The sequence below is a fragment of the Diabrotica virgifera genome, chromosome 9, assembly GCF_917563875.1.
Source record: "Diabrotica virgifera virgifera chromosome 9, PGI_DIABVI_V3a".
Classification (NCBI taxonomy): Eukaryota; Metazoa; Arthropoda; class Insecta; order Coleoptera; family Chrysomelidae; genus Diabrotica; species Diabrotica virgifera.
Window position 1 is genome coordinate 211,847,108 of NC_065451.1, and position 27,025 is coordinate 211,874,132.

Sequence of the window (27,025 nt, forward strand, 5' to 3'; positions counted from 1 at the left end):
CAAACACGAAGACCTACTACACCTGACCCAACAAAAGCGGGTAGAAAATGAAATAAAATCCAGAAAGTAGGGTTGGATCGGTCACACACTCCGAAAAAATAGTTCCAGAATTGCAAAGACTGCCCTAAAGTGGAATCCCCAAGTAAAAAGAAAAAGAGGTCGTCCAGCACAAACTTGGAGAAGATTTATCATGGACGAGATAAGAGGCCAAGGAAAGTCTTGGAATGAGGTGAAGGCTTTAGCTCAAAATAGAATCCGATGGCGATAAAGTTCGTGTAACCTTCTGGCTAAGGTCTAGTGTTAGGGTTTTCAGGCCGCGCAAGCGTCCCTAACATGACTTAACGACTACTTACGTAGCGTCTTTTCACTGAAGCTCTATTCTCCTTTTAGGAGTTCAAGAACACTATTTATAGAAAAGACAAATTTGTTAGTAGTATGTAATGCGAAATGCGCTTTTCACCGAATGCGTTTACCAAGGAAAAACCCCTTCTCAATGGAACAATGCAGTCATTGTTTTATTGCACAAGAAAGGTGACATAACAGATCTAAAAAACTACTGTCCTATCAGTCTGATATCACACATATATAAACTTTTCACAGAAATTATCAAAAAAATACTGGAAGGCTAAGTTAGACTTCTATCAGCCTAGAGAACAAGCTGGGTTTATATCCGGATATAGCACTAACGACCACTTACTGGTAATAAAAAAACTTGATAGAGAAGTCGCCGGAATACAACAAACCACTTGCACTGATATTCGTGGACTACGAGAAAGCGTTCGATACCATAAACCAGCAGAAAATGTTAAAAGCATTGATAGAATGCCGAATAGACCATCGCTACACTAACATGATAAAATATATCTACCACAACGCAACGGCAAGCGTAAGACTCTCTGATCAGCAAACTAATAAATTATGTATGCAGCGAGGAGTACGGCAAGGTGACACCATCTCACCAAAGCTGTTCACAACCCCTTTTAGAACACACTTTTAAGAAGGCAGATCTGAACGAATATGGTATCAATATAAATGGAGAGAAGCTCAGTCATTTGAGATTCGCAGATGACATGGTCCTTATAGCCGATCGTATGGATGATGCAATAATAATGTTGAACAAGTTATATCACGCTTCCTTAGAGGTCGGGCTAAAGATTAACATTATCAAACCCAAGATTATCAACAAGACGCAAATAACGACTAATCTGGTGCTAAATCGTAATATTGTTGTTGATGGAATGGATATTGAGCAGACTGCATCTTATAAGTACAGTGGAACCCCGATAAGTCGGCCCCCGATAACCCGGAAGTCCGGCTAACCCGGACCGATTTTCATCAGATAAACATTTTGATTTTCAATATTTTGTATTTTTACAACGTCGCGATTTGGGCGTCGAAACGTTAATAAAATTATTTTTCAATTTAATTGTGGCTTATTTCCCATCAAAATAGTTAATTATCAGACAAACCTTTCAACAATAAAAATGTATGTAATATAATATTTGAGAGATAATGTGTATGTGTGTAATTTGAAATATATGATAGTAAAAATGACTCGTAGCACACGCCGCAGAAACAACAGGCACCTATCTGTAGTACCTATTTCTTTTTATTTCAAACTGTCTTAGCATTGTTTAGGAAAGACTATTTAAAAAATTCTTTTATAAACAATGGTCTTTAGTTTTCACTGTTCTTAAATAACATAACATCGTTGTGACTGAATTGTGTGTCTTGTATTGTTCGCTTCCGTTTGCTTAATGTTTGTGTTTGGTGTTTTTTTTGGTAATTTTGATGTGTAGGTATTGTGCATATTTATAAATATATTTCATGTTATTTCAATTCTAACGGAGTTTATCTGTAAGTATACCGTCTTTTATTAATTTTTACCATATTCTCCGGCTGTCCCGGATTTTAGATAACCCGGATCGGCCGCGGTCCCGATTAATCCGAGTTATCGAGGTTCCACTGTACTTGAGACATGAAATTCGGTTGGGAAGAGATAACCAGACGTGCGAGCTCCCATGTCGCATAGGATTAGCCTGGGCAGCGTTTAGTAAACTGAACTATGTATTTAAATCGGACTTACCCATATGGCTGAAAAGGAAAATCTTTGACCAGTGTGTATTGCCTGTACTCACTTATGGGGCGGAAACATTAACACTCACAAAAAAGGTAGTGAACAAGATTCGCATAACTCAGAGGGCTATGGAGCGCTAGATGTTGGGTGTCTCCCTGAGGGACCGAATTCCAAACGAAGAAATACGTCGTAGAACAAAAACAACGGACGCCGTCGAAAGAATCGTGTCGCTCAAGTGGAATTGGGCAGGACACGTCGCCAGATTGTCTGACAACCGATGGACAAAACGTATTGTAGAGGACGACCACCAACCAAATGGGCTGACGATCTGAAGCGTATTGTCGGCAACTGGATGCAAGCCGCACAAAACAGAGAAAGATGGAAAGAGCTGAGTGATACCTATGTCCAGCAGTGGATGAGTATGGGTTGATGATGATGATGAATGCGCAATGCACGATTGCTTCCTGATAACACCTCTAGCCTCTCCTACTCAATTCCTATCCTCACGATCTCCTCCAAGAAGTGTAATTTAACCACATGGTTGAACCCTTGACAAACCTGAGCAACCTTACTGGAAAGGGTAATCAACACCAGTGGAAGATAGGGTCAGGGACGACTAGGAAGAGAGAAATGGTCCTCCGAAAAGGGGCTTGAGCGATGGGTCAACTACTTATCGCTGGAAAAAGACTATAAAAAAGACTAAACGACAGCTATGGAACCATCAGATGAGCTTTGGAGTGTATGACAGATTGACTGGAGACAACTTAGGCAACGAAAAATGGAATTCGAGATAGGATCGTAGAATGAGAGAACCTTGAATAAACCTAATGCGCAGAGAAACCTATTAAATGAACTATCTAGATCTTCTTCTTCATGTGCCTATCCATGACGAATGTTGGCGATCCTCATTGCAATATTTACTTTATCTGCAGCAGTGCAGAAAAGCTGCAGATGTTGTGTTGAACCAGGTTCTAAGGTTTTTCAACCAGGATGTCCTATTTCTTCCTGGACCCCGCTTTCCAAATATGTTTACTTGCAGGATGGCTTATAGGAAGGCATATCTGGGTTCATTTCGCATAGTGTGTCCTAAGTATTCGCGGTGTGCAAATACTTGGAGGGGATACGAGAAACGATCGTGCGCGAACAGCGGAGAAATCTTGCAACTTTCCTAAATGAATCATATTGTCAATTGAAATTGTCAAATTGACGTATATTCCATACCTATTGTCATTGAAGAAGAAAAATTATATAAAATCAATGGGAAAACCCAATAGTTGGTTGTATACCATAGTTTAAAAAACTCATACAGAAGTAAAAACTTTAACTTGTTTTATACCAGAATACAAGTTGGAAGTTTTTACTTCTGTATAAAAAATTATATGTTGCTCCACAATATTGATATGATATGCAATTATTATATAAAAGTAAATTTAATTAATTGTATTTTGCTTGCAGTACTGCATTTTAATAATCAATTTTATTTACTTTTGTTTACCTTTTACTTAACAATTGTTTACCTTTTAATAACATAACCGAAATCTTATTTTTTCTTCTTATTATTTTTTTGGGCTATGGCCTTGACAATTATCCAGCAACCAGGACCAATATGATTGGCCAATATAATTAAAAGTGCAAATAAAAGTGCAGAGCGAAGAAACCAGGTGTCGCTTTTCCGAACTTGCACGGCCCCAATATACATATAGGAACGTGGAATATCAGATGATCGTTTGAGATGAGGATTTGAATTTATGTTGAAATATACAAATTAACATAGGTACTACAAATCAACAATAAGACCGATAATGACGTACACAGCGGAAACAAGAACAGATACGGCGAAAACAGAAAGACTGCTGGAAACAGCAGAAATGAAAGTCTTACGAAAAATAACAAACCAAACTCTAAGAGACAGAGTAAGAAGTGAGGAAATACGAGCGAGATGTGGTATGGTATAGAAGAAATAAACATGTGGACCAAAAGAAGAAAAATAGAATGGTATCAACACATAGAAAGAATGACAGAAAATAGAATAGTACGAATAGCAAGAGACAAATCTCCAAATGGAAGATCATTTAATTGGGACGACCGAGGAAAAGATGAACAGACAACGTCAATTGAGGCTAAAAACCGAAGTAAAACAGGCATTGAGCCTATTTATAAAGTACGAAGAAGAAGAACATAGGTACTCACCTGTATCGGGGAATGCTTTCGAATGAGTTTTCTTCTCTTCCTTACTGCTACTTTTGTTATCACTAGAAATAAGTACCACAAAATTGTCGGGGAAAAAGCCAGTTTTTCCGTTCAATTCTCCCTGCCACCAGCCCGGGTCTTGGCTATCTTTACTAATTAACGTTATTATATCACCTTCTTTGAAAGATATTTCATCCTCGTTTTGCGCCTTATATGGGTATGTTGCTTCGCATAATTGTTTCGCTGAAAATGAAACATTTCGGTTGAAAAAAAAATTAAAGAATTGTACCAGAGTTGGCGCAATGATATTAAATGATTGTAATTTCGAGATATATCTATTCATGTAAAGGGCCTAGCCGGGTAAGATGATGAAAAGTGCCCCCAACTCGATTCCCCAATTCCATATATGTCATCGTTTAGCATATATGTGAAACTAACTTTCTGAAATTTTTAGCCCCCTAGGTGGTCATGTGACCCACCTAGAGCCTAATTAGAGGTTTTATGTTTTTATTTTTTATCTCAGCCGCATCGAGAACTAGCGAAAAACTTTAAATAAAAAAGTTGTAAGCTTTAAAAAGTTCTGTCCGAAAAAAATTTTGATTTTAATTTTTGGCGGGAAATTTAATTTTTAGAACGATTTCAAAATTTTAAATGGGTATAAAAAATAACTAAGACATTCGTTTTCACAAAAAAAATATATAACATATATTTTTGCATAATATTTCACCCTGAATTTTTTCAAATTTTTAAAGTTGGTGAAACGTACCTTTAAAAATAAAAAACCGCATTTTTTCGGTTTTTTTTTTCGTTTTTTGATACAATTTTATACATATTTTTCAAAAAAGGTAACACCGTCACTGGAGTAGGTAAAAAACTGAAAAATAATTGGGGTTTGCTTAATAAAAAAATTTTGTAACGCCATCCATTTTCAAGATACAGGGCGTTGAAGAAAACTAACTTTTACACATTTTTTACGATTTCGCCGAAACTACTGGCAACATTGTAATACAATTTGGCGAGTTTTAAGAGGTAGTTGTTGTGCATTTTTTGACATATAATTAAGAATTTTATATTTATCATTGGCGAGCATAGGGGTAATGGTCTGAACTTTTTAAAGAAAAAAGAAAGTACGCCACTGACATATTTCAAATTAACAATCGTTTTTGAATTCCTCGTTCAATTTGTGACAAAAAATCTATCTTCCTATTTTTTCATACGACGCGCCATTTTTATTCAACAAATAAAACATCTTAACCGTTACAAAGTATTCGAACTTCTATGAAATAAAATACTACTATACAGGGTGTCCCAGACTAACTTACCCACGCTATATCTCTTAAAGGAATAGAGATTTTCGAATGGGACAAAAGGTGATATATTCTACTTGTAATACACTTTAATATAACGTACAAAAAAATCATCCCCTAAATAATCATCCCTTAGTTACAACCCCTAACTTTAATTTTTTTAATAGCACCCTATATATTTTTTTATAGTTTTGGATGTGGTCTTCTATCGTCTATTCAACACATTTTTTGAAAATAAAATCGGTTCGTAAATAACCAAGAAAATATCAGTTTAGTTTTGTTAATTGTGTGTCCCAGACTAATTTATCAAGGCTATATTTCATAAACGAATAGAGATTTTCGAATGGGACAAAAATGATCTATTACATTTGTAATACACTTTAATATGGCCTAGAAAAAAAATATCCCCTAAATATTCATCCCTTAGTTACAACCCTTTACTTTATTTTTTTTAATAGCACCCTGTAAGTTAGGGATGAATATTTAGGGGATGAATTTTTTCTACGCCATATGAAAGTGTATTACAAATGGAATAGATCAGTTTTTGTGCCATTCGAAAATCTCTATTCGTTTAAGAAATATAGCCTGGATAAATTAGTCTGGGACACACAATTTAACAAAAATAAACTGATAGTTTCTAGGTTATATACGAACCGATTTTATTTTCAAAAAATGTGTTGAATAGACGATAAAAGACCACATCCAAAACTATACAAAAATATACAGGGTGCTATTAAAAAAATTAAAGTTAGGGGTTGTAACTAAGGGATGATTATTTAGGGGATGATTTTTTGTACGCCATATTAAAGTGTATTACAAGTAGAATATATCACCTTTTGTTCCATTCGAAAATCTCTATTCGTTTAAGAAATATAGCGTGGGTAACTTAGTCTGGGACACCCTGTATATTAGTCGTTTCTACATCTACATAAACTCGTACATCCATTATAAAAACTAATTCGAATACTTTGGAAGCGTTAAGATATTTTATTTTTTGCAGCAAAACGGCGCCTCGTGTGAAAAAATAGGAAGATAGATTTTTTGTCACAAATTGAACGAGGAATTCAAAAACGATTGTTAATTTGAAATATGTCAGTGGCGTACTATCTTTTTTCTTTAAAAAGTTCAGACCATTACCCCTATGCGCGCCAATGATAAATATAAAATTCTTAATTGTATGTCAAAAAATGCACAATAACTACCTCTTAAAACCTGTCAAATTTTATTGCAATGTTGCCAGTAGTTTCGGCAAAATCGTAAAAAATGTGTAAAATTTTGTTTTCTTCAACGCCCTGTATCTTGAAAATGGATGGCGTTACAAAAAATTTTTATTAAGCAAACCCCAATTATTTTTCATTCTTTTACCTACTCCAGTGACGGTATTACCTTTTTTGAAAAATATGTATAAAATTATATCAAAAAACGAAAACAAACCGACAAAATGCAATTTTTTATTTTTAAAGGTACGTTTCACCAATTTTAAAAATTTGAAAAATTTCAGGGTGAAACATTATGCAAAAATGCACGTTATATATTTTTTTCGTGAAAACGAATGTCTTAGTTATTTTTTTATACTAATTTAAAATTTTGAAATCGTTCTAAAATTTAAATTTCCCGCCAAAAATTCAAAACAAAAATTTTTTCGGAGAGAACTTTTTAAAGCTTAAGTTGGGGGCAGTTTTCATCATCTTACCCGGCTAGGCCCTTTTATTGCATTTGAGTGACATAATATTTTCCATAAAACTTTTGCAGTATCCTTTCAAAATATTCTTTCAAAATACATAGTTTTTTTCGAAATTGAGACATGATAAAGGCCCTTTAATGGGGAATCTTTGTACACAAATTTAAAATTAGAGCAGGGCGCATCTGTAAACATATTAGTACATTTGGACGTTGAGAGGTGACTCAAATTTTTTTGCAGAGATTGCTTGAAAATAACTCAAATAATAATATTTCAGTTATCCTCCCTCTCAAAAAGGTCCGGAACATTGTTTAAATAATCAAAATGTCAAAAATTGAAGGAAAAATTCGATTTTTTTCTTCGTTTTTTGATTATAACTTTAAAAGTATTCATTTCCGAGAAAAATTGTACTAACATAAAAGTTGCGTAATTATATTTCCTACAATATACAATTGATTACAAATTTAAAAAATAGTCACTTTTGTTGCAAAATAGCAATAATTGCGAAAAAACCATACAAAAACATGTATTCGCATTTTACGTTTTTCAACCATTTATGCGAAACTTAGGACCGTCACATTTCACCCAGAAAAACTTTATGACACAGTAAAACAATACCGTAAACATTTAGATCGATTCAATAGATTTTGCAAAATTAATTTTGCAATCCAGCTTTCGCAAAAAAAAATTAATTTTTTCAAAATGTTACAGGACTGAAAATAACGCAGATATCAAGTTGAAATTTTTTTGGCGTATAGAAGTGTGCTGTAGCTTTTATTTGAAATTTGCAAAATTAAAATCGATTAACTACCACGGCGTCAGGATTTTTTTTAAATAAACATTAATTATTGGTGCTACGCGCAGGACAGCGGATAGTTTGTTCTGATTGGGCATTCCAATGACCTTTGATAATGATTAATACATTTTAATTTTTATTACATTTCGATACACATAAATAAATTTGTTTATTGCAAAATAAAAACACATTCTCTATCTTTTAAAATAACACTTTTTTTAGCAAAAACTTCCTTTGTTCATATATTTTAACTTAGAGAATAAAAGTTTATTATTTTTAAACATAATATGCAATTGCTTAAACAATATTTCACAAACAATAATAAAATTAGTTTGATTTTTGTGGAATTAAAGTATTAAAATACAACAAAATATAGTGTAAGAAAATAATATATTAGATAAAGATTGGAAGAAATTTTGGTGGAAATCAACTTGTGGGAATCGAACACCGCTGTCCTGCGCGTATCGCCAAAAATTAATGTTTATTTAAAAAATTTCCTGACGCCGTGGTAATTAATCGTTTTAATTTTACAAATTGCAAATGAAAGGTACAGTACACCTCTATAAGCAAAAAAAATCAACTTGCTTTATTTTCAGGCCTGTAACATTAAAAAAAATGAATTATTTTTGCGTAAGCTGGATTGCAAAATTTATTTTGTAAAATCTATTAAACTGATCTTAATAAAATTTACAGTACTGTTTTATTATATCATAAAGTTTTTTAGGGTAAAATATGAAGGTCCTACATGTAGCATAAATGGTTGAAAAACGTAAAATGCGAATACTTGTTTGTTTATGGTTTTTTTCGCAATTATTGCTATTTTGCAACAAAGGTGATAATTTTTAAAATTTATAACCAATTCTATATTGTAGGAAATTTAATTACACAACTTTTATGTCAGTGCAACTTTTCTCGAAAGTGAATACTTTGAAAGTTATAATCAAAAAACGAAGAAAAAAATCAAAATTTTCCTTAATTTTTTGACATTTTAATTATTTAAACAATGTTCCGGACCTTTTTGAGTGGGAGGATAACTCAAATAATATTATTTGAGTTATCTTCAAGCAATTTGCGTCACCTCTCAACGTCCATCTCAAAACAGATGCGCCCTGGACTAAATAGTAACTTACTTGGTTTTGCGGGTAACTTGGGGGGTTTTGCATCATTTTCGTTTGGAACATATGACACTCTTTTTGGGGGACTTGGTTGGAAAGAAATTTCCTTGACGAAATTCGAAGGAAACACTCCCTCCTTGCCATTTAACGTACCTCTCCACCAACCCTCTTCTTCTTCTCCTATTATATCAATCACATCACCTACCTGTGAACGAAAACGATAAATTTATTAAACAATGAAAATCGTAACAAGTTCAACACTTTGGGAAAGCGCTACAAAAAGCAACAACTTGTTGGAGACATAATTTTTAAATTATGGTCCAAAGCTCACAACACAAAATCATTATTTTCATTTAAAGAAATTGTTATTTTCATTTTCATTATCAAAGGTGTTCCAAGTTTCTATATCACTAAAATCAAAGTTGCTATGAAGGTATATTTCAGAAATTGACAATTCAGTTTTGGATCAAATGGTTTTGACATTTTTTTGAATTTTAATCATTTTATAACAATGAGTTTTTAAAGGGAAGAACTGGTAGAATTATGGAAGATCCTAAATATTTGTAACTAATTTCAAAATTTGAAGCTTACACCTACACTTGTCTGTATTGCAATATTTTTATTCCGATCATGGACTGAAATATTCTTGCAATCATTTTCCTTGGTTTAGTCCACATTTGATGCCTATAGCTATCAAATATGTATAAATACATTACTACAGGTATCGAGAAATGATAAAAGTATCATCAAAAACGAGTATCTGCAAACAAGTGAGTAATAAACATAATCCTCTTCCAATATATTTCAAGATAAGATAATTGTATATTGCATATATGATACAGTTGAGGAAATTGTTAATTGGTTTACTTGATTTTTACATTTCCAACTAATCTACGGTGGAACCTCGATAACTCGGATTAATCGGGACCGCGGCCGATCCGGCTTATCGAAAATCCGGGTTAGCCGGAGAATATGGTAAAAATTAATAAAACACGGTATACTTACAGATAAACTCCGTTATAATTGAAATAACATGAAATATATATGCACACGTTAGCATTACCTAGACAAAAAAAACACGTAAATGCAAACACTATCTGAAGCACGATTACAGAACGGAAGCGAACAATACAAGACTGTACTAGACAATACAGTCACAATCGGAACGATGTTATAATATTTAAAAACAGTGGAGACTAAGATCATTGGTTAAAAAATAATTTTTAAATAGCCTTTAGTCTTTTTAAACAATGATAAGACAGTTTGAAATAAATAAAGGAATACTACAAGTGCCTGTTGTTTCCGATAATCCGAGAAAATGAACGTGGCTCTGCCGCCGTGTGCCAGGAGTCATTTTTACTATCGTATAGTTCAAATTACACAAATACACATTATCTCTCAATTATATTACATACATTCTTATTGTTAAATGGGTTAGCCGGACTTCCGGGTTATCGGGGGCCGACTTATCGGGGTTCCACTGTATTTGTTAAATCTATATATTGCATATTAAAATCAACAGCAACAGTATGGGACTTCCCTCATAATTCTAAAGGTCACCTCTTCATAAAAAACAGAAGACAAACATGTTCAATATTAAAAGTGTTAAGACCACAGAAAAATACAGGGTGTCCCCGAAAATAGTGCGTTCCTTTAAGGTATGGATGTAATACACAATGTAGAACAAAAAAATCCTATAACATTTTTTCCTAAAGTTAACCGTTTCGAAAAAAAATTACATTGTTCTCCATACAAGTGAACTTTTATTTTCACAACATTAAATAATCTGGCTACAAGAACTCGTTTGTGACTTTAGAAATTTACCATAATGGAACCTCTTGTTTATTTATTATTTGAGGTGTGACTTTAAGGTTTGTTGACACCAAGACACCATAAATGTAGGTACCTACCAGCAAAATAATAATTATTTCTTATTTTCATAATGTGGCATTTGCTATTATCTGAATTAATGAAGGTGTTGGATTTTGGCTCTAAGTTTTACATAAATTATAACTTTTACTTAAGTAACTATGGTTTAATTCCTAAAATGCAATTAATGCACCTAAGAATTTTTGATTTTCATCCTTTTGTTACAAATAATTTCGTTTTTATTGGTTTCGAGTGATACCAAGAATTCAAAAATCATTAAAAATAAAAAACTCGACAGCTTTGCCTCGAGAAACCCATAAACTAATAAAATCTTTTTGAATTTTTTGATTCACATGATCCAGTGACGAGTTGTGATGTCCATCGAAAAATCCATTTTTTTAAGGTGTAAAAATTTGCCACAGTTGGCTTATTTTTCAATATTTTTTATTGAAATTTTTCTTTAAATATTGTTTGAATTGTACTTGATAAGCTTATTTAATTCCTGTAATCAAACAAAACAAATTCCTGTTGTGTTTGATGTTGAGGGACCAAGACAGGGTGTAATGTAAATACTAAAGGTGCGTACCCGGTTTCCTTGATATATACAGGATTTATTACGTTACTACCAGATGCAACTGTAAGCATACAAAGAAACCTACTATTTTTGAATTGTGACTGGATATCTTTAGATTTTTGTATTGCACGTACAGTGGAACCCCGATAAGTCGGCCCTCGATAACCCGGAAGTCCGGCTAACCCGGACCGATTTTCATCAGATAAACATTTTGATTTTCAATATTTTGTATTTTGACAACGACCCAATTTGGGCGTCGCGAAACGTTAATAAAATTATTTTCAATTTAATTGTGGCTTATTTCCCATCAAAATAGTTAATTATCAGACAAACCTTTCAACAATAAAAATGTATGTAATATAATATTTGAGAGATAATGTGTATGTGTGTGATTTGAACTATACGACAGTAAAAATGACTCATAGCACACGCCGCAGAAACAACAGGCACCTGTCTAGTATTACCTATTCCTTTTTATTTCAAACTGTCTTAGCATTGTTTAGGAAAGACTATTTAAAAAATTCTTTTATAAACAATGGTCTTTAGTTTTCACTGTTCTTAAATAACATTACATCGTTGTGACTGTATTGTGTGTCTTGTATTGTTCGCTTCCGTTTGCTTACGTTTGTGTTTAGTGTTTTTTTTTTGTAATTTTGATGTGTAGGTACTGTGCATATTAATAAATATATTTCATGTTATTTCAATTCTAACGGAGTTCATCTGTAAGTATACCGTATCTTATTAATTTTTACCATATTCCCCGGCTATCTCGGATTTTCGATAACCCGGATCGGCCGCGGTCCCGATTAATCCGAGTTATCGAGGTTCCACTGTAGTTGCATACCAAAATGTATTTTGGTTTTTTGACTTTTTTGCTCTACGTCAGCGGTTCTCAATCTGTGGTACATATCATTATTTGCGGTGGTACACAAAACGCAAAGACAGCCAAAATCAGCACCACTATTACAGTTAATTAGATTACTTAGCGACATAAGTATTTCAGTGAGGTGGTACTAAAAATAATAAAAAGAATTTTGTGGTACATGACTCAAAAAGATTGAAAACCACTGCTCTACATGGTGCCTTGTACATGGTGCTACCTTTAAGGAACGCACTATTTTCGGGGACACCCTGTATAATACTTTTCATTAAAATTGTAAAATATCTGTCCTTATCTTGTAAATATTTGTACCAAAAATTTGTTTTTATATATTTTATGGATTTAGCAATCAATTTGTGATTATGACATGTACAATATTGATAATACTTTTATTATTAGTAAAAACATGAACACCTAACTGCACTCAAATTACAATATTTTTCAAATTACTTAGTCATATATATTGTTTTCAAAGTGTAATACTTATACTTTTAACTATTAGTCGAGGATATGAAGCATTTTGGCTCGCAATTTTTTCGTCCAGCATGGATTTACTTGAAATTTTCACAGAAGGTAGGGAATAGTACAAGGATCATTTTCTATATCATGCCGCTGTACGCTAAAACCTTGGGGGTGGTTGCCACCCCATCTCGGGCGCGGGATTTTTTTATTACATTTTAACCACGTAAACCGATGTAAAAAGTAATTCTAAGAAAACAACGTTTTTTACATTTTCTTTGTAAAACTAATATTTTTCGAGTTATTCGCGCTTGAAAGTAACAGATTCTCGATGAAAAAATCGACTTTTTTAGAGGTTTTTTTGAGAATACCTTGAAAAATATGCATTTAATCAAAAAAACTGTGGATATCAAAATTGTATCTTTTAGTTACACAAACCAAATTCTTTTTCTGTAATATCTTTAAGACCAATACAAACCGAGATACGGCATCTTAAAAGTTTTTTTCGTCAAATGCATAATTTGAAATATTCAAAGTAAAATAACGGAAAAACTTTGCATTTTTCGAGGAAAACTTAAATAATTCCTTTTCAAGTATACAGTTAGGCCTTTAAAAAAAATAATAAAAAGTTTCTAGCCTGAAAATTAAAGAACTTATGATCAAAAAAATGTCGGTACCTGCTTTTCTCTATGAAAAAAATCAGTGAAAACAACCCCCTACCTACCCTCCTAATTAAAAATTGGTCTTCACCTTTCTGTAATTCCTTTTATACAGGGTGTCCAGAAACTCTACCGACAAACGAAGACAGGAGATTCCTCAGATAATTTTAAGACAATTTAAGCCAATTCACCTAGTCTGAAAATGCTTCCTAAGGGAGCTAGAGCTCTTTGAAGATGGCGCCATGTAATTAGTTTCTCTTAAATACCTCCAGAACGCTTCTATCTAGAAAAACGAAAATTTGTATACATATTTACTTTCCAGAAATGTATCGATTCCATCCTTTGCGAATTTCTAGTACCGGTCATAGGCGTCCGTTTTGGGTAGGGCAACGGTTATTTTATCGCATAACTTTTTTGTCTTCAACTTTTAAGCATTTTTGATACTGGATTATGAAATTGTGAGGTATTCTGGTACTAAAAGGTACTCTTACTTTAAGTCGGTAGGACACATCGTTTTCTAGAAAAATCGATTTGAATGTTTTTAGTTTTGGGAATTTGAAAAAAAAAAATTGAAAAAAAATAAAAAGAAAACGATGCATTTTACCAACTGAAAGCAAGAGTAACTTTTAGTACTCGAATATCTCATAATTGAATAATCTAGTGTCAAAAATACTTAAAAATTAAAGACAATAAAGTTATGCTACAAAATAAGTGTTGACCTACCCAAAATGGACGCCTATGACCGTTTCTAGAAATTCGCCATTAATGATATCGATTAATCTCTGGAATATAAATAAATGTACCAGTTTTTATCTTTCTAAATAGTTTTTTTTAATCTTTTTTTTTGAAATTCAAAGAACGAAAAATTTTCAAATCGATTTTTCTAGAAAACGGTTTATCCTATCGACTTAAAGTAAGAGTACCTTTTAGTACTAGAATACCTCACAATTTAATAATTCAGAGTCAAAAATGCTTAAAAATTAAATACAAAAAAGTTAGGCGATAAAATAACCATTGCCCTACCCAAAACGGACGCCTATGACCAGTACTAGAAATTCGCAATGGATGGAATCGATCCATTTCTGGAAAGTAAATACGCATGCCAATTTTCGTTTTTCTAAATAGAAGCGTTCTCGAGGTATTTAAGAAAAACTCATTACATGACGCCATCTTCAAAGAGCTCTAGCTCGCTTAGGAAGCATTTTCGGACTAGGTGAATTGGGTTAAATTGTCTTAAAATTATCTGAGGAATCTCCTGTCTTCGTTTGTCGGTAGAGTTTCTGGACACCCTGTATATGTATTATCAATACACCCAAGATGTTTGACCTATTTAAAAGGCCTATTTTAGAAAAATTGGAATTTAAAGAAAAATTTATTTTTTTGAATTTCCCATTTTTCACTTTTTACTTCAAAATATCTCCGAAAATACTGGAGATACGAAAAAGATGATGGACTACTAAATTGTAGCTTTTTTAATAACTAAAATTTCTTTATGCATAGATTTTCATTACAGTGAACAGTTAGCAAGATATAGCTGTTTAAAACATCTATTTACGAGCAAACACCCCCTTATTCGAGCCCTTTAAACCCACCCTAATTAAAAACTAAGGGATTTTACGGAATTTAGTTTACACAATCTTATAACTCTTCAAAAATCCTACAAAGTCATTTTTGAAAAAACTTTTTATCGCTAAAAATGAAGAAGCTATGTTTATAAAACGAATTTTTTTTTCGAAAAATTCGGATAGTCCGCTTACGGATAATTTTCAATGTATGTATAATACCACAGAACCGGTTCGTATACTGGAAGATGACTAAAAAACTATTTGTATTCGTATTTGTACATATTTGTAAATTCGTATTTTTGTGTAAATAAATGATTTTGTAATTCTTTAATTCTACTTTTTTTTTCTGTATAGATCTATTAAAATATCTACTTATAAAAACTGTAATGTTATTAAGGGTGGTTTTTAAGGGTTGAAATATTATGATATTATATCCTAAAGTATAAAACAATCATTATTTAACCAATCAAAACCAAATTTTACCCATATTAAAGTTTACAATGTTTTTATATAATTTTTGACAATAAGGGGTAGTTTATACCCCCAAAAATAATCAACGCCCTTAAGCATGATATAGAATATGAAGTACAGGGTGAGATGATCCTAATCCCAAATTTTTATGTAAATCTATGCAAGCCGAAATTATTCTTTTAGAATAAGTAATTTCTTATATATAGCTCCAACAAGGGTGGTTTTAAGGGTTGAAATATTATGATAGTATATCTTACAGCATAAAACAATCATTATGTAACTAATAAGAACCAAATGTTGACAATATTAAAGTTTAATACACTAAGCGTCAAAATTAACGCACCACCTTAAAAATGGGACATTTTTAATGTCTCATATTTCCTAAACCTGTTGTCCGATTTTAGTGATTTTTTTAATATGTTATAGCTTTATTCTTCAAGAATATTGATGTAATAATATTGTTGCTACACAAATAAGTGTCATTCTATACAACAATGATAGTGTTTTTTCCTCAAAGTTTGGTACACCCTGTGGAATATTCTAGCGTATATAAAATATTGAAATTAAAACTCGACTGTAACCTTAAGCTATCTTAACATTTTGCTTTTTGATTCATTCGCTTATGTTGGATAATAAAAAAGTTAGGTACTTTAACAACTAACAACGTTTTTCATCAATACAGGGTGTTTCTAAATAAGTGCGACAAACTTTAAGGGGTAATTCTGCATGAAAAAATAATGACCGTTTGCTTTATAAACATATGTCCGCAAATGCTTCGTTTCCGAGATACGGGATGTTGAATTTTTTCTTACAAACTGATGATTTATTTATTGCTCTAAAATCGGTTGAGATATGCAAATTAAATTTGGTAGGTTTTAAGAGGTAGTTATTGGGCATTTTTTGGCATACAATTAGGAATTTTATATTCGCCATTGGCGTGCATATGGGTAATATGACCGGGTAATATGATGACCGGGTAATATGACCCGTATGCACGCCAATGGGGAATATAAAATTCTTAGTTGTACGTCAAAAAATGAGCAATAACTACCCCTTAAAACCTACTAAATTTCATTTGCATATCGCATTGCGGACACATGTTTATAGTAAACATTCTTTATTTTTTCATGCAGAATTACCCCTTAAAGTTTGTCGCACGTATTTAGAAACACCCTGTATTGATGAAGAACGTTGCTACACCGAGAGAACAATTTCTTTTCTCCTAAAACACCGATTACTTTGAGCAATATTTCTTAAAAGTTAACATATCTTATAACTTAAACATACCGGTTCACATATAAAGAAACGAGTTATTTAAACACAACTCAATAATTTCTTACAGATAATTTCTTCAATACTAAGAAATGTATTAATGGTTACATTTAATTTTCTTATCCTAAAGTTTTTATTTCTTAAATTGAAAACTACAAATATTTTGCAGTATAAAAAATATAATGTTAAGTTAATCCATATTTATATTTGGACCGCGTTATGCATAACTCGACCAAGCGCCACTTTTACCTTTTTGAGAAAAATGAATTTAAGTTTATGGCGTTCTGAAAAATCTATTTAACATTTTAAAAATTTGATTTTTAGATATATTTTTAAAAACGGTAAAATGAATTTTGTTGTATTATTATTTAAAGTTTTAAAATTATATTTTAGCTGATATAGACAAAAATGGCGTTTGGTCGCGTATTGCTTTTTTCGTTATTAACATTTTAATAATTTGCATAAGTCGTTTACTAAACAAAACTGTCGCTTGGGAGGTTTATGCGAATTAAAACATGTGGTTTATAGAATATTTTTATTGTTTTATGACAAAACTACATTGTAAAACTAATCATAACAACAGTGTTGTATCATAAGATAGTTACTATCTTATAAAACTGTAGTCTGATATAAAAACAAAATTGGTATAAGACCTTACTAAAGTTCATCATCTTCAAGATCAAAATCAAGAGGTCCATTTAACCCATCTATATCATCTTCCATATTTGGATCACCAGTCAATTTTTTGTAAAACTCTTTGGCATCTTTTGGAATAAGGCTAAGCAAAAATTTTAGATCCTCAAGTTTTTTATCTGGTATTGGCTTCCCATCTGGCCATAGCAGCACAAGTGATTCTTTAAAATTTTGATAAAGTTCTGATGATGGTCTTCCTCGTTTCTTTTGTAGACTTATCTCATGAGCTTCTTCGTGGAAAGAATATTTAACAAAAAGTTTTTCGCGGCATTCTTTTCTGAGTTCAATCTCTTTGAATTTAAGCCAATTAATTTTATTATTAAAGATATCCACTTTTCTATTGACGATTTTTTTTTCCAAATTACAAGTACCGAAAAAGTGTTCCTTCTTCATTTTGTGAACGATTAGAGGATTTTTTTTTTCGGCACGAACTCATTACATTCATGTAGTCTACCGGTGAATACATTCTTTGTTGGAATTTTAAGGCGCATTCAATGTCACCAAAATCTGTATCATTTGGCAAAAAACTATGGCCAGATGTAAGGAAACGTAAAGTGATTCTTTCCAGTAAAGGATGCACATCAAAAATGGCATTTAACATCAAAACTATTTTAATGTTTCGGTTCTGCCCTCCACAGCTGTCCGACCACAAAATTAAATGTTTACATGCCTCCATATCTCTAGCTTTCAACACATGTCTAAATAAACAAGAGCCAACTTCTTGGGCCCCTCTGCCGGCTTCGCCTTCTAACCACACATAACAATGGCCTTTATTATGTTTAGCTGTATGTATACCTAGATTATAAAGCCAAAGTTGGCGTTTGTAAAAAACTACATTTGTAGGTATACGGGGAAGAGGCAGTGTTTTTTCCATATCAAAACACAATACTTCAAGTTGTTCGTCAAATTTTGCACGCTTTCTGTCTGCATTTAAAGCTTGTCTTGCTTCTTCAGCGGAATCGATGTGGTTATCTCTCTCAGTTTTATATTTAACTTGTTCTTCTGTGGCGCTGTTGTTTATTAGAATTTCTAATTTGTCACAAAGGTTACAAGTGTCTTTTTTCAGTGGTTTTCTTCTGAAATTAAAATGAGTTAAAAAAACGTTTTTGTACTTCGAAAACGACACAGGTGAATTATTAACTTGGTGCTTGTACAAATCGTACATAATGGGCAATGTAGTGTCTGCTCGTAAGTACATTGAACTTGTTTTTTCCCTTGCATAATGAGACTTATATTTTGGAAATTGTTCAATATGTTCTAATATTTCTTGCAATCGTTCTTCTGATATTTTATTTTTTCCGCCTGCTCTTCCTCTTAAGTCTTTAACTCCTTCTATCCTTTTTTTTTTATTTTAAGGCATTATCCACTTTTGCACTCGAAATTCTTAGGGTTTGCAACAGAAATGTTTTGCAAACTACGTGGCCATTAATATTGTACACCCTGGAGTGCATTTTTTTAGTAGAATTTTGTTTTCTTTTTCTTTTTATTTGACCTTCTTGAACCATGGCGCAAATTAAGGCACGTTGAGCATCATGCGAACTTACTTCATAAAATTTGTCGTATTCTTGTTTAGCATTTTCAATGCCAACTTTCGATAGACAGTCGCATTTGCACAAATACTGACGAAACTCTTTTTTTAGTTTCATTTCTCCTTTTTGTGTAAAGTATGATTTATTTTGAATGCAGTGTTTTTTGCGGATTTCTCTATTCTGACTAGGGAACTTTCTCTTTCTCCCTTTTTTTGGACGGCCCTGATATTTTTTTTCTTTAGATTTTACGCCATTCTGTTCCCCATCATTTTCTCCTTTATCGGATTGCTCCATCTCTACTATATTGTTATCTTCATTAATATCTCTGTTGACAAAATTTAAATCTTGACGATATTCTTTCCGACCCGACTGTCGGTCTTCTTCTTGATTTTGATTATCATCCATTACTCTTACGTCACCTATTTCATTTTCCTTGTTTGAATATCCATCCGAATTACTTCCTTCCTACAAATAAAGTAAATAAAAATTTAGAAATCTGCTATTTATTTGGTTTTTTATACCTCATAAATTATGTCTGGTAATTTTAGATTAAATTCCACTTCCCGAACCGTTTGTAAATCGCTGTAAGTCTTTGGGGAAACAGCTGCTGTATGAGTACTTTCTTTCTATAAATAACAATAAGTAAAAATTAACAAAACTTAGTTAAACATTAAAACTTATAATAACATAGCTCACTAATATCTGTTGCTGAGTTAAAATCAACTTCCTGTAACGGTTCTAAGTTGGTATAAGTCTGAAGCGAACTTGTTTCTTGCCGAATACCTTCTTCCTATAAATAAAGTAAATAAAGATAAACAAAACTACTGTAAAAATTTAAGTTTTTAATTTACACCTCAAAAATAATGTCTGGTAATTTTTACAATACAAAATAACTTACCTTCTCCTCGTTTGTTATTTCTCGAGCACGGTTTAAAATTAGAGCAGTCCTCTGCAACATATTTACACGCTTTTTTACACTTTTAAACACAACTTTTATAAAAAATATAACGCGACACTTTTTATATTGCTCAACAGACTGAACTGAATTAACAAATTAACAAGACGGAAACAATGCTGCCAAAATCCCGCCGATTTACGTTTTTGCATAAGGCGACCAAGCGCCAATATTATGTCGCATAGTCTTATTATGCTAAATCTAAGTCACTTAGTCGGGTATTGTCAAATGTTTACAGACATTTAGTCGATTTGGCGTTTAGCTAAAAGTAAAATATTTTCCAAAATACAGATTTCTAGGCTTTGGTGATTTTTTCCCAAATAGGTAACGTCATTACTTGATAGATGGCAGCATTATGCCAAAAAACTTGAATTTGGCGCTTAGTCGAGTTATGCATAACGCGGTCCATTTGTGAACAAGAAATTTTCTTGCAATCAAATAAATATTTTAAACCACAAGAAATAATTCTTCAGAAATACCCTCTGTAGTAACTGTGGTTATAAAATAAAAACTTTGTCATTAATGCCGAAATGTTACTTGCAAATAAATTTTCTTTCACAAAAGAATTGCGCAGATTAACTATTTATGATTTAGTCGTCAGTGTTTGTCAAGATGGCGTGATATGTTCATGTTCATATAGATGGATTTTGAATTTATTGGTGTTCTTTAAAAATTAACGGATATTTTGAAGGTACGTACATATATAGGTATTAAATAAAAGTAAATTGAGTAATTTAAGATGTAATAATAATATTGTTGCGTATCCGAATGGTTAAAAAAGAAACATAATAGTATCTTTATATGCTTTTTAGGTACAATAATGGACTATGGACGACTCTGAAATAAATGAGCTTATTATTCTAACTGGGAAATATGCCACAATTTAAAGCTGGGACAGAATGATATAATATATAGCTTCAGAACAATATTAAGAAAGGAGTTATTAAACAACTACGGGGCCTTCCAGAAATGGTATAACTTCATACATGTAAGTACCTTTTTAAAAATATGTATACTTATGTATCAACTATAATAGGTTTCTTGAATGTATCATCTTCTATAAAAATATACAATACAACGCTATATCAAACATGGCGGCTGCAACGCTGATGATGTTTTCTGTTAATTTTTTTGAGATAAAGAAATCAGTTAGTCTAAAAGAAATATATGTTTATGGTTAATAAATATTATGGTAAACTAATAATACTTTCCCGTAATAAAATTTCTTAATGATTAGGTATGCTCTCTCTTTTAGATTATAAAAATTAAGAAAATTACATATTATTATGTCTGCTTCAATGTTTTACATTGGTTGTATTTTCAGTCTTGTTTTAGCTAAACAATGTTTATTGTGTGACTTAATATTATACAGATAAATAATTAATATTTCATTAACAAAAAGAAAAAAATAAACAAAGATGTGTAGGTTAAATAATGCCATGTTTGAACTAAATATGATTGATTATTCTATCTAAATAAATATCTATATCTTTATAAAAAAATTTTTATTAAAGTAAGTTTACTCTTTCTGCATAACGATTTTGTTTTAGTGAATTGCTGATATACAAAGTGCTATTAACAAAAATAGGAAAATTTGAGGAAGTTGGATTTGCGTCTCCATCCTTTTATTGTTGTGTAGAAGCCAGTGGTTTAAGAGTGGGGAAAATATTTGTATGTAATAATAACCTTTTATATCTTGTTTTATTAATAAATAATGATTTTACCTTAACACAATGATTTATTTCGCCGTATGTAAGTTATTTTCAAGAAATATTAACTTAACTCTAAATATACGTTTATCTCTGCGAAATATATTTCTTAACATTAAATACATTAATTATTAATAGTAAAATAATAATATTCCTTACTAAGAAATATTATTGCTCAGAAAGAATGGTTTTGTAATGTGTAGAAAATATACCTTTATGTCTAATAAAATTAATTAACATCAAGTGTAATTTCTTTCTGATAAATGGGTTTGAAGTTTGCCAGAAAGTGATAGTTCAATCATGTTTAAGATATATTTCTTTGGCTATAGTAGAATTTATTTGAAATATTTTAGAAAATTATATCTTACATACAAAGATATATTTCTTAGGCAATATGCCAAGTCGATCTTTCTTAAATATTAATAAAGTTTCTTTATGTCAAGAATTTTTTTCTCTCGGTGTAGTTGTTAAAGTATCTAACTTTTTTATTATCCAACATAATCAAATAAATCAAAAAGTGAAATGTTAAGAAAGCCTAAGGCTACAGTTGAGTTTTAATTTTAATATTTTATGTACGCTAGAATATTCCACAGGGTGTTCCAAACTTTAAGGAAAAAACACACTATCATTGTTATACCCGGTATACAATAACACTTATCTGTTTAGCAACAATATTATTACATCGATATTCTTGAAGAATAAACCTATAACACTATAAAAAATTCACTAAAATCGGGCAACAGGTTTAGGAAATATGAGACATTAAATATGTCCCATTTTTATTAAGGTGGTGCGTTAATTTTGACGCTTAGTGTATGTTATTTTATATTTTTTTACAATTAAGGGTAGTTTTCACCCTTAAAAAACCAAAAGCGTACAACGGCTCAATATAGAAAATGAACTAGAGGGTGTAATGAGCCTAATCCCAAATTTTTGTACAAATCGATGCTGGACGAAAAAATTGCGAGGTTTTGCCATTTTTTCAGCTTCATTTCCTCGACTATATCTTTTTTGGTGAGTATTAATAAACCACTAGCAGATCCTTGTCTTGATTGTTTTGTTGATTTAAGCATATTAAAACAATCAACTATTCTGACACAAATATTCATTTTCTTAAAATAGATACAGTCATAAAAATCCATATTTGTCTCTTGATGAGTCACTTCATTAACAACACAAAAATATTCTAAGAGCATAAATTTTTTTGCATTAAATTCACATTTACAGGAAATAAATGACAGCAAATTTCTAATATGCAACATTTTATATTAGATAATTATATTGTGTATACAATTTAAAGGTACAGTAGATATTTATGAATTTAAATACATATAGAAAAAGTTGCTCTGGGAGCAGTGCCGGCGCTAGAGTATAAGGTGCCCGCCTGCAAAAAATAGCACAGGCGCCCCCCCTCCCTCCACACACACACACATACATACAGATACTCGTACAACCCCCGCTTCGGGGACAGTATGTGTGTTCTAATGGAACAGTGAGAGTGAAACCCACATGTCCGAAGATCAAACCGGTCACACTGCGTAACCTGGAGTGGTACCTATCTGACCGCCCATAACCTGGAGTGGTATCTATCTGACCCCCAAGATATATCACCATCCCTCCCCATCGAAGCATGTAACGAATGAGGATGCTTTGTTCTGAACGTTACCTTAAGTGCCCTGGGTGTTACTTTATGTTGTCTTGGATGCCCTACCAGATTTTAGGGGTAGCTGGAAGAGCTTTTCTCCCTATTAATGACTTGATTATGGACTTGTGTCCTAAAAATGTGTGTTCCACGCAGCGAGAGCGAGGCACCGACTTAAGTCAGTGTCCCGCTATCCGCAAATATCCCCGGTAAATATAGTTCGGTTACAGTTTTATTGGGCCCATCATCTCACAAAAGAACTTCACTTTAACTTTTTTAAGAAATTGGCTAAGAGAACTAAGATTGTTTTTTTTTTGTCATTTCTTCTTTTTCGGTTTTTCTTGTTCGACTTGTGCCCCAGGCCCCAGATAATTGTTTTCTGAATCCATTTTTACTGAACTAAATAAAAATAATAACTTTAAAACCTCAAGATTATGCTTCCGAAGTAATGTAAAACAGTAATTTAATAATAGTACTGAGTACTTAACAAATTTAATTTTATATTAACCCGCCACCTGCCACGTGGGGTGCTACCAGCACCCCATAACACATTTTTATCAAATATTTGGTATTTCAAATTTGGTAACCGAGCTGTGCGTCATAGTAGCTTTCTATAATATTATATAGCATATATGTGTTAGTGTTTGAAGTGGTTATTTAGTGTCATTCTGAACTTATAGCTCTAAAGTCGAATTGGGGTGTCATCATCTGGCACTTTAAGTTTTAAATTTTTTTTGTATTTTTGATAAACAGGTCAAATTTACATTTTTTATTGAAATAACTGATTTAAATTATCAATATAGACTCTATACTCACTAAATCTAAATTTTTTTAGATATTTTACTTGACTTCATTTATTATGGCTTGGTACTTGCTAATTTGCTTATAACACCTTTTTCATTTTATTTTTCAACTTTTATAACATATTAGTGGCTAATAAGTTAATAAAACATGTTTATTTATATTGTTGTGTTACTCAACACATTATTTTGTTTTTTAAACAAGTAGATCACAGAAAATTGTTAAGGGGTGCTGTGAGCACCCCACGTGGCAGTTGGCGCCTTGCAAAGCCACGTGGCAGGTGCCGGGTTAAGTGAATGCAACACTAGATAAGTACTTTAATTGCAGAGTACAAATAATACTATAAAGAGCTCTAAACTAAATTTTATGTAAAATGTTTATTTTAAGTATTATGTTTTTATGGGATTAATACTTGACTTGATACCTATTAATAAATTAGACAGGCGGCAAGAAAACAGTATCAAAATCTTGTTTATTTTACTAGAAATGTAGAAATAATTCATCCTCTCATAACTGCTGATATAAAAGTAACAACTTGCAAGAAATTGGAAGAAAATGAACAAATCATTCTCATTAAGAGCAAAGTTGTTTGGTTGAAATATGATATCTTTGACCAATAAATTATATTACTACATTACATGGCATACATGGAAATAAGAATTCTATGCGGCATTGCATATTTTTGTATATTTTACATGTGTGATATGCAAAACTAACATTATGAGGAATTTAAACCACATTTAAAAAATTAATTTTTCTATTTTAGTATTTTGTATAACACCAGCAGAAAAAAGCTCATTCTGGCGCCCCCCAAACAGGGGCGCCCGCCTGCAGTGCATTCCTTGCAGACCCGTTATCGCCGGCCCTGTCTGGGAGCTTAGCAAGAGATAACATACAAAAATCCTCATAATCCTAATTACAGAGGTAAACTAAAGTATTTCTTTAAAGAATAATTAGTCTGGGCTGATTATCGGAGAATAGGCAATTTTTGGGAAAAGTTATTTACCAGCAATTTTATTGCTGGAATCGAAGCTTATGATTATATATATTAATAATATAGAGGTATGCAAAGTCCGCAGATAGTGTGCTACTTTTATTATTAACAAAATGGCTCCCCCAAATCGTGTTTTTTTAATTTTTGCTCCATAACTCCGAACATTTTAACTTTACACCAAAAACACCCTAATTAAAATTCACCGAAATTAAATTTTGCATAAAGACATGTTTTTCCCGATCTGCTCTGACGAAAATTTTATTCGGAAAATGCGGGTTTTCTCAACAAAATCTTTAAATTTCAAATACAGTTTTAGATAAGTAATTATCTACCAATAATTAAATAAATCGGTGACATAAAAACTTTCTTGGTTTAGATTATATTTCTAGAAGCAGGTGAAAATTAAACGAATATTTTAGCAACAATTCAATTGTTAATTAATAATTTGCGGTTGCAATAATAACCAAAATAATTATGATACACTGATCAAACTTTGAAATCTTATAAAGATGAGATGCCTATTTAATATTTTGTCGACAAAATATAAATTTTTAATTTTTTTGAATAATCTTTAAATGTTTAGAAAAAATAGTTATAAACAAATTAACGTTTCTTAGAAAGTTTTTATTATATTCTAATTTTAAAAAATAGGTAAAATGCGTATTTGAAAATCTTGAAAATGAATGCTTTAAAACTTTTTTGCAACCATTTGCAAAAAAGTTATGAAACAGCAAAGTAAACATACGATTACTACGTTGTTTATAATTTTTATTAATTCTTTTAAAGCGTCAAAGTTAGTTTAAAGTACAAGCTAATTAATTACAAAAAATATCGATTATTAGTTTAATGGTTATATTTTAATTAAATATTATAAATATTTTTTTTTGTAATTTACACGCGCGAAAGTAGACTAATACAGTACCGTAGCTAAAATTTTCACTCGAAGCGACGACCGCCGCGCGACGTACAGTAGTAAATAATAAAATTATGTACCTATTATAACCCGTCCACATACACAACTCGCGAGAGTTTAAAGCGTGTTAGTCGCTTCGAGTGAACATTTTAGCTCCGGCTCTGTATCAAGCCTACTTTCGCGCTAAAAATTACAAAAAAAAACATTTTTAATCTTTGATTAAAATATAACCATTGAACTAATGTTTGATATTTTTTGAGAGTAATTAGTTTGTACCATAAACTCACTTTTAAGCTTAGAAACAATTAAAACAAATTATAAACAACGGAGTATTCGTATGTTTACTTTGCTGTTTCATAACTTTTTTGCAAATGGCTGGAAAAAATTTTTAAAGCATTCATTTTCAAGACCTTTAAAATACGCATTTTAAGTATTTTTTAAAATTACAATATAATAAACCATTTCTGAGAAATGTTAATTTGTTCATAACTATTTTTTTAACATTTAAAGATTATGCAAAAAAATGAAAAATTTATATTTTTTGACAAAATATTAAATAGGCATCACATCTTTATAATCTTTCTAAGTTTGATCAATGTCTCATGATTATTTTGGTTGTTATTGCGACTGTAAATTGTTAATTAACAATTGAATTGTTGCTAAAATATTCGTTTAATTTTCACCGGCTTCTGCAGTGATAATCTATACCAAGAAAGCTTTTATTTCACCAAGTTATTTAATTATTAATAAATAATTACTTGCCCAAAAAATTTATTTGAAAATTCGAGATTTTGTTGGGAAACCCCACATTTTCCGAGGAAAATTTTCGTCGGAGCAAATCGGGAAAAACATACCTCTATGTAGAATTAAATTG

At 31.6% G+C, this 27,025-nt stretch overlaps 2 protein-coding genes across 3 annotated transcripts in view; both read right to left on the reverse strand.

Annotated features, from left to right (window-relative positions):
* Positions 1-27,025, reverse strand: part of LOC114326105 (CD2-associated protein) — a 50,809-nt gene that overhangs the window by 14,358 nt on the left and 9,426 nt on the right. Inside the window, exons 3-4 of the mRNA XM_028274336.2 lie at positions 9,182-9,371; positions 4,268-4,510 (exon numbers count right to left, since the gene is read on the reverse strand). Coding sequence (XP_028130137.2) covers positions 4,268-4,510; positions 9,182-9,371 — 433 coding nt within the window. The remainder of the gene's footprint in view (positions 1-4,267; positions 4,511-9,181; positions 9,372-27,025) is intronic.
* On the reverse strand, positions 17,072-20,257 carry LOC126892750 (uncharacterized). 2 transcript variants are annotated; one of them, XM_050662418.1, is made up of 2 exons: positions 19,659-20,246; positions 17,072-19,602 (listed from the first exon to the last, which is right to left on the reverse strand). In XM_050662418.1, the coding sequence occupies exon 2, from the start codon at positions 18,804-18,806 to the stop codon at positions 17,970-17,972; it is 837 nt and encodes a 278-aa protein (XP_050518375.1). In that variant the 5' UTR covers positions 18,807-19,602; positions 19,659-20,246; the 3' UTR covers positions 17,072-17,969. The 2 variants fall into 2 exon arrangements, with proteins under 2 accessions (XP_050518375.1, XP_050518376.1); XM_050662419.1 differs by having other exon boundaries at positions 18,053-19,602; positions 19,659-20,257.

Excerpts from the sequence above, each read along its gene's own strand:
- LOC126892750 (XM_050662418.1), bottom strand. The coding sequence starts at position 18,806 with ATGTACTTACGAGCAGACACTACATTGCCCATTATGTACGATTTGTAC.